Source organism: Penaeus vannamei, chromosome 37 (genome assembly GCF_042767895.1).
Source record: "Penaeus vannamei isolate JL-2024 chromosome 37, ASM4276789v1, whole genome shotgun sequence".
Taxonomy (NCBI): Eukaryota; Metazoa; Arthropoda; class Malacostraca; order Decapoda; family Penaeidae; genus Penaeus; species Penaeus vannamei.
The window spans coordinates 14,657,280-14,667,279 of NC_091585.1; the positions used below are offsets into that span (position 1 = coordinate 14,657,280).

Consider the following 10,000-nt stretch of genomic DNA (forward strand, 5'->3'; position numbering starts at 1 on the left):
TGTGTGTGTGTGTGTGTAAGCATGTGTGTGTGTGTGTGTGTAAGCATGTGTGTGCGCGCATGCTTTAAAATCCTGACAGGACCCTATAAGAAAAAGCAAAATAAAAAATACTCATCAAAAAGGTTACTCTTTTTGCGTATCTGAACATATTCACCTGCAGAGCAAAATTCCTGAATGTGTCATACCTACACAAAAGGACCAACCTGAACCATGGAAAGTCGCAATGAAACACAAATTCCACCCAAAATGTTTTTTCATCATCTTTTGCCTAATTCAATTGTCTTCCTGAAATACCAATCATAAAAATAAAAAAAAATTACCCCTGACTTGCAAAAATAAAATACAAATTTAGCTGCATTCTGACTTGGGGAAACTTTCAATAGGAAAGTGACACATTTTAAAGAAAGATACTTGTATAAACAAGAGCTGAATTAAAGACCATAGAATAAGAAAAAAAAAAGATGTAAGTGAGAAAAACATGGATTGATCATTCAAATTAAACAATAAGACATGGAAAGACAATGAAAATGGAAAATAAGAGGTTATGTAAAACATATACGAAAAAATAAATAAAAAACTACATCAAATCCAAGAACCCGTATAAAATTAACCAACCAACAATCTTACATACAATGATAGCGATACAAATTAAATGAACAAAAACAACTAGTAAATCATCGTATATGATTTCTTACGTGCCAATACCATTAAAAATTCCATGTAAACGTCAATTTAACTTTAAAGGGCTGATATTATCTGCTTTCACGAAAGACAGGTAGCTGACTGTGCCCACGGCTTCATACTCGAGTTTGTTTGAGACATTACATTTTTCGGGGAAGATTTAGAGCCTAACCATCTCAGTAATAATGACAAATAAAAACTATGAAATGTATTTTTTTAAAAAGCTATCATATTCTAAAAAAAAAATAGATAGCAATAATAATAATGACTGATAGAATCAATAATAGTAATATGATATTGATGGTGTTATTATCATCATCAAAATTAAGGATTATAATAAAAATCCGAACCTCTTAATTTTTCCTATAAACGCCATGCTATAATTATTGTAGCAGGTTTGGTTTACTTTTACATTGAATGGAATTAATGTCAATCAAACATCTCAATTTTCACTGCTCAAATATCAACAAGGTGACAGTATATTCATATCCTTCAGATAATACTGAGGAGGTTATTATTATTGATGATGGTGATGATGATGATGATGATTGATGATTGATGATTGATGATGATGATGATGATGATGATGATGATGATGATGATGATGATTGATGATGATGATGATTGATGATGATGATGATTGATGATGATGATGATTGATGATGATGATGATGATGATTGATGATGATGATTGATAATGATGGTGATGATGACTATGATTAAAAGGTTAAGGATAATGATAGTTATCATGATAATGCTGATTAAAATGATATGATAATGATATTAAATGATGATAATGATAATATTGATTAAAATGATGAATCACCATCATCACCATCATAATAATAATAATAACAATAATAATAATAATAATAATAATAATAATAATAATAATAATAATAATAATAATAATGATAAAGATAATAAGGATAATAATAATAATAATGATAATAATAATAATAATAAGGGTAATAATAATAATAATAATAATAATAACACTAACAAATGATGATGATGATGATGATGATGATAACAATAATAATACAATAATAACAATGATGGTTGTGATGATGCTATAGCTGTAATAGAAGTAGTAATAATAAGCAAAAATAATAAAAGAAAAAAATTAAGATAAGCAGCTACATTAAACTCATAAAAATGCCAGAAACAAATAAAATATAACAAAGCTCATAACACAGAACTTCAGCAAATGTTACTGTCCCCATGCATAGAAATTATAAACCCAATAATTTATTTGTAAAGAACAATAATAACAAATAAAGACTAAATAAAATCAAGAACTCATAGCTGCACACCAAAGACAGAATAAGGTCCATTTCATTTTCATTTTCCTGTGGGATGAGAGGGTGGGACAGACTCTATAGCCTTGTACAATATTTCTCTTTGAAACTCACATACGATAAGCTGCGTACCCTCTTATCAAATAAATAATTTCTATTGTCCATGTGTTCATATACTGCTCAAGCCAATGTAACTTCCTGGCTGGCATACGAACATAGATACTATGTTCATAAAAACTGGCAGCGTTTTTTCCAACTGCTCCTATATCATATATACCAATAGTCATAATACATCTATCACATCTCAAAACAATACCTTATAAGGCATGACAAAAATATATATATATAATTATCTTTACACTTGTACATAAATTCGTCCTCTTCTGTATTTACAATTTGCATGTTATTAAGGATACACAGTTATACTATCAATAGGTAAGCTCAGCACTAAGATTGTTTTTGCATCCTTATTTGGCTAAGTTTCATGAGTTTTGATTGTGATTATAAAACTGAGCAAGTAATGTGGCACAAGGGAACACATTTCCCGTGAGACTCCAGTCCCTCCGTGACAACCCCCACCCCCTTGTATCACACGCACGTCTATTAACAAACCTCGGCACTTGTCGCATAATATTTTCTTGAACTTTAAAACCAATGTTGTGTATTCGGATCACTATGATGTCTGGTTCAGTCACTGTGCCTTATATAAGTTTCTTTTCTTCTTTTCTATAGCTAGATGTTGAGATCGTAGTTCATAATTTTTTAAAGGTCTATGATGATAACAATCTATCCATTTACTATACATTGCAATACTTTTTTCATTAGTGTATATAAAGAGAAAAAGAAGACATCCCTCATTAAATACATCAGTCAATCAGTCAGTTACAGGAGAAGGCAGGAAATAACATTTACAAAAGAGGAAAAGAGGTGAAGACATGAAAATCAGTTACAGGTATCATGTACACATTACTTATATCTCAAGAATAAATATGTATATTTACATGAGATAATACACTAGCAGGTACCTTTCAATGTATAAATAAAAAAGGTTTATAATTTTTTTTTAGAAAATTAGAAATTTGTAAGGATACTTCACTCCTAATTCATTCTAAGAAACAAGTGAAATACTTGGATGTAAGAAAGGAAGAATTGATCAATAGGAAAAGATTCTTACTTTTAGAGATTTTTTGCTGTGATATGAATATTTTTAATCAAGTTTTTCCATATTACAAACTTTCAGGAGAAATATCATAAATACTTCACATAATTATCATCCCTATTCTCTTTCTCCTTAAAGCCTGTGTGATAGTTTTCTTGACTATAATACCATATATCAAAACGAATAAAAATTGAATTCATAATGATTGTCAAAAATGGAGACCATTTCTCAAAGATTAAATTCACAATTGTAACTGACTGAATTGAACAATGTCCCTATTTCTGTCTGTTTGTCTAGAGGAAGCATTTCAGGGCTTCCATACATTCAAAATTTAGGCTTATTAGGCAAAGGTTTCTGTCTTTCCTTTCCTCTCTTCTTCCTCCTAAACAAGGGCAACCATTCATGCACTCTTTGGTAGATCGCGTGTGAACAGGGGAAGAGACGAGTCGCTGGGAGCAGGAAGCCCTTTGGCAGCCAGTGTTGACTCAGGGCCTTGGCAGGCCTTGATCCCCTCGTCTTCAGGCTGGTGTCACTTGGTGGCAGAAGGACAGAGAGAAGTGAGGTGCAGACATCACAACACCCGGCAGGAGAGCCTTAGCCTCTGCCTCTCGGGACTGGCTCCGCTGTGAGTCTGGCGGTGAGCAAAAATCACCGTGTTTTCACTTCTTGGGTTGGTGCTGTGGTGATTGTTGGTGAGGCTGGCCAGTACCACCAGGTTGAGCAAACAGCATTTGAGCCTGTTGTTGGGACAACTGGTAGGGCACCGCCATCCCTGTACCAATGCCCTGCACACTCACCTGGAAGAGCAAGTGCTTACATTAGTAATTGTTTCTTAATTGTTTATATCTTGTCCCAGATGCTTCTGTTGAAAAGGATATCTATATATGTATATATAAATTTTATGTATATATATATATATATATATATATATATATATATATATATATATATATATATATATATATATATATATAAAATACATAAAATATAAAAAAATAATTATATATGTCTGTGTGTGTGTGTGTGTGTGTGTGTGTGTGTGTGTGTGTGTGTGTGTGTGTGTGTGTGTGTGTGTGTGTGTGTGTGTGTGTGTGTGTGTGTGTGTGTGTGTGTATGTACATATACATATAAATATACATACACATACACACACACACACACACACACACACACACACACACACACACACACACACACACACACACACACACACACACACACACACACACACATGCATATATATCTTTTTTCATGATTATCTACATCTTTTCTTTTCTGATTCTCAACTTCTATAACATATAATATCATCCAAATGTTTTACAAATAAGTAATGACACAAATAGTATACACATACTTGTGCAGGGTTAATTGTGGAAACAGTATTTGTAGGTGATTGTAAAGAGGAGGGCGTACTCATGGTCACAAATGACTGGGTGGCTAAAGTCCCTGCTAAAGTGCCTGTCGCCAGAGTTACAGTGCCACCAGGATGCAATGCCGTGGACACTGGAAGACTACCCGTCCCCATGCCTATCACACTGCCCACGCCTGAGCCCACGGCCACACTGCTCTGGAAACTTCCATTGTTGCCCACTGAGTTCGCTGGGGTATACTGCACTCCACCCTGTTCAAAAATCAACAAATGATTAGCAGATGAATGTTTTATGTTTCATCTTTTTCCTCACAATTACAGAGGCATATAAATACAAATGCAAATCATATATAAAGAACTTGTGTGCATGTCTAAGTTTTGGGATATCAATCTAAAATCTAATCCATTTTACTAAGGACATGGAAAAATTTAAATGATCCTTATTCTTCACAACACTTTCTTCAAATACTCAAATTAAACCAATTGAAAAACACAAGAAAAATCTACTCAAATAACAAATATTGGTGACACTACTTTGAGTCTAAATAGCCTTACCATTGCAATATTCAGAATATGCTCAACACATGACTTACTATCTTACATCTTTTAATCCAAATGCCTCACTGATGAATGTGTGGCTTGTAGGCTGTGAGCATGTGAACACTTGTTTGTGGTTACAAGACTCTATGCCTCCCCTTTGTAATATTCTCTCTTTTTCTACATAATCGTATTTAGCTTTTTTGCCATTTTCCAATGTTCATAATTGTCATTTGGTTTGCTTTTTCCTTGCATAGACTCCATATCATTTCTCTAGGTAGGCTGTAACTCAGTGAAAGAATAATAACAATAAGTGAGATTTTGTCTAATCAACCTCCACGAGATTTTTGCACTTGTTGTGAGTCTATCCCATTACCACCTTCAGCCGAAATGTTCATAATGGAAAGTTTGCATCACCCTGGCCCACAGCCAAATTTCTTATAATGACATGTTCATGTCACCCTGGCTTAGCCAAAATTTTTCATGATGTGATACTCATGTCATTTAGATCATAGGGGTTACAATAAACTAGAAATCTGTCGATTGATAGAGTCTATAGAGTTCCTCAACATAATCTATTAAAAAAACTTCATTCATAAACATGGAAACACCTCATGCAAGATCAACAAATGGATATATTAATAGTCTTCTGTCACACAGTAACAAATGTGAGCTCAACTCACCTTATATATATTTTGTAAGCTCATGCCATATTGTGCCATTATGAGTTGGTCATTAACTTGCCGCAGTTCCTCTTGCTGTCTCAAAATCTGTTGCTGAAGCTCTGCATGTTTTCTTCGTAGCTGTTCCTGGAGTTGTCTCTGATCAGGACTTAATATCAATGACTGGCGAAGACCCTGCAGAAAAAAACAAACATTAACGTAATGCTTTTTATTTTCTCTGTACATTTCAATTGTACATGATCTGGTTAATCCTTGTTGAAAAAAAATAAAATCTCCAAAATGCCATGATGATTGACCAAATAAAAAAAAAAAAAAAAAAAAAAAATTAATGTCTGAAACAAATAAATGTGCTTGACATCAAAGATCATAAAGCAATGTGGTAAAGATTGTGTCAAAAAGGGTAAAGAGGAGTTAAGATTAATACAAAATGCGTTAATGTCAAAGATTAGAGAGCATTATAGGATAGTATGGTTGTGAAAAAGGGAAAAAGGGGAGCAAGTGAAGTAAAGCAGAGATTTGTGTAAAAAGGGGAGGGTTAAGGGAGTAGAGCGATTTAATGAACTGCAGTGTATCTGTTACTGGGGAAGGAATACGAACAATGTTCAAGGAAAACAGAGATGGTTGTTGGAAACGCAGAAGAAGAATATGCGGAGGAGTGGGGGATGTTAGATGTCAAAGATTAGAGAGTGTTATAGGATAGCATGGTAGCGAAAAGGGGCAAATGAAGCAGAGCAGAGATTAGTAAAATGGGAAGGGTTGAGGAGGTAGAGAGATTGAGTAAATTGCAATGTATCTGACTGGGGAAGGAATAGTGACATTGTTCAAGGAAAACTGAAGTGGCTGTTGGAGAAGTAGGAGGAGGAGAGAAGAATAAAGAAAAGAAAGAAAGAAAGAAAAAAAAAAGATGCAAGATAATATTTTTGACATCACGTAAGACCCCATTCCACATGGACATAGGCATAGCTAATCTTAAAATAATTGTCAAGGCCTTCTTGTAAAACTGGTTCAGAATGGTACGAACTTCTCACTCAATATCACATACTGTTAAAAGGCATCAACCAGATAAGGTTCTTCAGAGTATACTTACAAAGCTACTGATCGACATTCCATTGAAAAATTAAGTATGGTGATACACAATCATCATGATAAATGATTAATAAAGCCATTTACTATTTAGTACTTACTACTACTATTACCATCACACTATCCATAAGCAAGTAGTTCCTGGTTAGAAAGAACTCAAAAAGTTGTCTATATAATATGGCTGAAGACTCAATAAGAAATCATATCCATTACCATATTAGTTTTTTTTACATAGAGATGGTTTTACAAGTGCCTAGTCACCAATAATAACAGAATTTGACCAAAAAAAAAATAAAAAATAATAATAATAACAAATAATAATAAAAGGAATAAATGATTTAATAATCACAAATGAGGCCAGGCTGGCATACTAACTGCCTCCTTAGTGACCAATGTGCAATTAAGATAAACAAAACAAAATTACCTTGTACCCTGTAACAATGGACTGGTATTACCCTCATGTATCCTCAACCTTCTTAGATAAATGCTACAAGAGTAATCTTCATAGAAACCTTTAAAATGCAGATTTAACCAATAACTCATGTTTTTAGGAAGAGGTGAAAATTCATCACCTGAACACTAATAGCAACCTTTTATGATAATAAAACTAATATCAACAGTAGTGATGATACTATAATAACCGTGATGATGATGATGAACCTACACATCAAACATGATCATCTAAATATATCAACTGACCTCAGTGGTTGGCGCAGAAGGCAGCTGGACGGAGAGGTTGGTTACCATGGGGTTGATGGGAATGACGGGAGAGAAGGGTACAGTCGCCACCTGGACTACCTGAGTTGCAGTTCCACTGACTGCTGGCGTTGCTGGATTTTGGGTCACACCACTATTGCTCAGGTACTGCAGATCTATGTTACTGTAACCTCCACCTGGAAAAAAAAATTGATTAATTTAAAAATGCTTTTGTATTTCGAAAGCCATGTCGCTGCTGAAGGTCAAGCAACTGGTACCTAAGATTATGGTATCCATAATCTGCAGCACCAAAAAATATGAAAAACTCGAGACCTAACCATGATGACCATACCTTGCTGCTGCTGAGGCTGCTGTGGTTGCTGTTGCTGCTGTTGCTGTTGCTGCAACGGCTGCCGACTACTCGAGGCTGATCCTGCCCCCATAATGCTGCTTGTGGACCCTCTGCCCCCTCGCACTCCTGAAGTTGACCCTAATGTTATTGCAACAACAGAGTAAGAGAAAGGTTACCAATCTTATGTTGGGAACTGCCTCAGGGTAATCAATAATTGTTTTAAGACATACAAGAATATATAAAAACACGGTATCTCTCTCTCTCTCCCTCTCCCTCCCCCCCCCCCCTCTCTCTCTCTCTCTCTCTCTCTCTCTCTCTCTCTCTCTCTCTCTCTCTCTCTCTCTCTCTCTCTCTCACACACACACACACACACACACACACACACACACACACACACACACACACACACACACACACACACACACACACACACACACACACACACACACACACACACACATATACACACACACACACACACAGATGGCTCTACAAATGCTCATCCATCAAAAAGCTCATTAGTAGGCCCTACATTACCTCACCTGATTTCCTCCATTCCTTGGCTTTTCGGGAGAAAAATACTCCCAATACTTTTGATACTGTTATTATAATCCCTGACATAATGATTATTATCATATCATCAAAATATTATAATAAAAGAATACAATAAAAGAGAATCTCTGAAAATCCAGGAAATAAGTAAACTGGTGATATATGTAGGACTAGCAACTGGCTACTTGGTGATAAGCACTTGCGGAGCCAACGCATTAAATAAATTCAAATCGCAGTGGACATCGCATGTTTGTCATGCCATCCTGGCCCTTTGTGATAATAAAAGCAAAATGTGTGCAAAACATGAACAATATTGAACACACTATACTGGACATTACTCTGCCATCATTTTCATGAGGCCAATTCTTCATATTCTAACTTTCTCTCTCCCCTTCACTCATCCTCACCTTCTGTTTCTCTTTTCATTCATCCCTCTGCCTCCTTCTCTTAAACATTCTCTCCTATTTACTTATTATCCTCCTTTTCTCTCTCTCTTTCTCAGTCTCATTCAACCCATTCCTCTTCTCTCCTATATGTAATCTTACACATACACTCTCACCCTTACTCTTATATCTACTCTTTCTTACTCCCACTTGTACTTTCACTCTTCCTTAACTCTCCCTCTCATTCTTACTTTGACTCTCATTGTCACTCATACTCTCACTGTCACTCATATTTTTATTCAAACTCTTGCTATTCTCTTAATCTTTTCTCACTTCTTTACAATTAACACAATGCTGTAATGCCACAAAATATTCCATCCTCTGTTCCTCACCTGAGTTGTGAGAACTGGCACTGCCGGTGGGAGACGCAACCATCATCTGCATGAACTGGTCTTCCTTTTTCTCCTCTTCGTAGGAGCCCGAAAGGCGCGAGGAAGACAGTGACCGCGACAGTTCAGGAGGCAGCTCTATCTTGCGGTAGTACCTTTCTTTATTGTTGGACTTAGATGCAAAATGTAAGTTGGTTTCCTGCCGAGTATGATTTGAATATTGATAATGAGGCTAACAATTCAGATATAGATATACTTGCATGTCCATATCACAAACCATTTCAAAGAGCCTGTTGTGATTCCATCTGCTATAAGCAGGTAGATAAAAATGATTAAATTTTAGTGATACTTAAGACATGATTTTCTTCTTGGTCAATCACATTCCTTTCTTAGCATCAGTATCTGAAATGACGTACCTGTTGCATGGAGCCATGTGACACCCTCGAGGTATGTGAAGTGCCTGATATGTCTGAGCATGGAGAAGGTGCTAACTCATCTATCATTGATTGTTGTTCTTGCTGCTGCTGCTGCTGCTGTTGCTGTTGCTGCTGTTGCTGCTGTTGTTGTTGTTGCTGCTGTTGCTGTTGCTGTTGCTGTTGCTGTTGTTGTTGTTGCTGTTGTAACGTCTGTTGTATCCTTGCTCTTTTACTACTTGACCCTCCTTCACCACTATACTGACTAGAATCTGTGGAGGGAGCAGCAAACCTTAGCATAACATTTCAAGTGTATGAAATGTCTAATGGTTGGTGGGCCACTGACACAGAATCATATAATCAATCCAAAAATAAAAGAAAAAATCACAATTTAAAAAAAGG

General features: G+C 35.6%; 1 protein-coding gene across 3 annotated transcripts in view; it reads right to left on the reverse strand.

Moving 5' to 3' along the window:
* Positions 1 to 582: 582 nt before the first annotated feature.
* The window catches only part of LOC113827887 (circadian locomoter output cycles protein kaput), a 136,213-nt gene continuing 126,795 nt past the window's right edge, over positions 583 to 10,000 (reverse strand). For 2 of the 3 annotated variants that reach the window (XM_070115063.1, XM_070115061.1), the window contains 7 exons: positions 9,602 to 9,870; positions 9,189 to 9,384; positions 7,862 to 7,999; positions 7,513 to 7,706; positions 5,731 to 5,904; positions 4,496 to 4,762; positions 583 to 3,938 (listed from right to left, as the gene is read on the reverse strand). In XM_070115063.1, coding sequence (XP_069971164.1) covers positions 3,801 to 3,938; positions 4,496 to 4,762; positions 5,731 to 5,904; positions 7,513 to 7,706; positions 7,862 to 7,999; positions 9,189 to 9,384; positions 9,602 to 9,870 — 1,376 coding nt within the window. In that variant the 3' untranslated portion in view covers positions 583 to 3,800. The remainder of the gene's footprint in view (positions 3,939 to 4,495; positions 4,763 to 5,730; positions 5,905 to 7,512; positions 7,707 to 7,861; positions 8,000 to 9,188; positions 9,385 to 9,601; positions 9,871 to 10,000) is intronic. The other variant, XM_070115062.1, reaches the window with a different exon arrangement.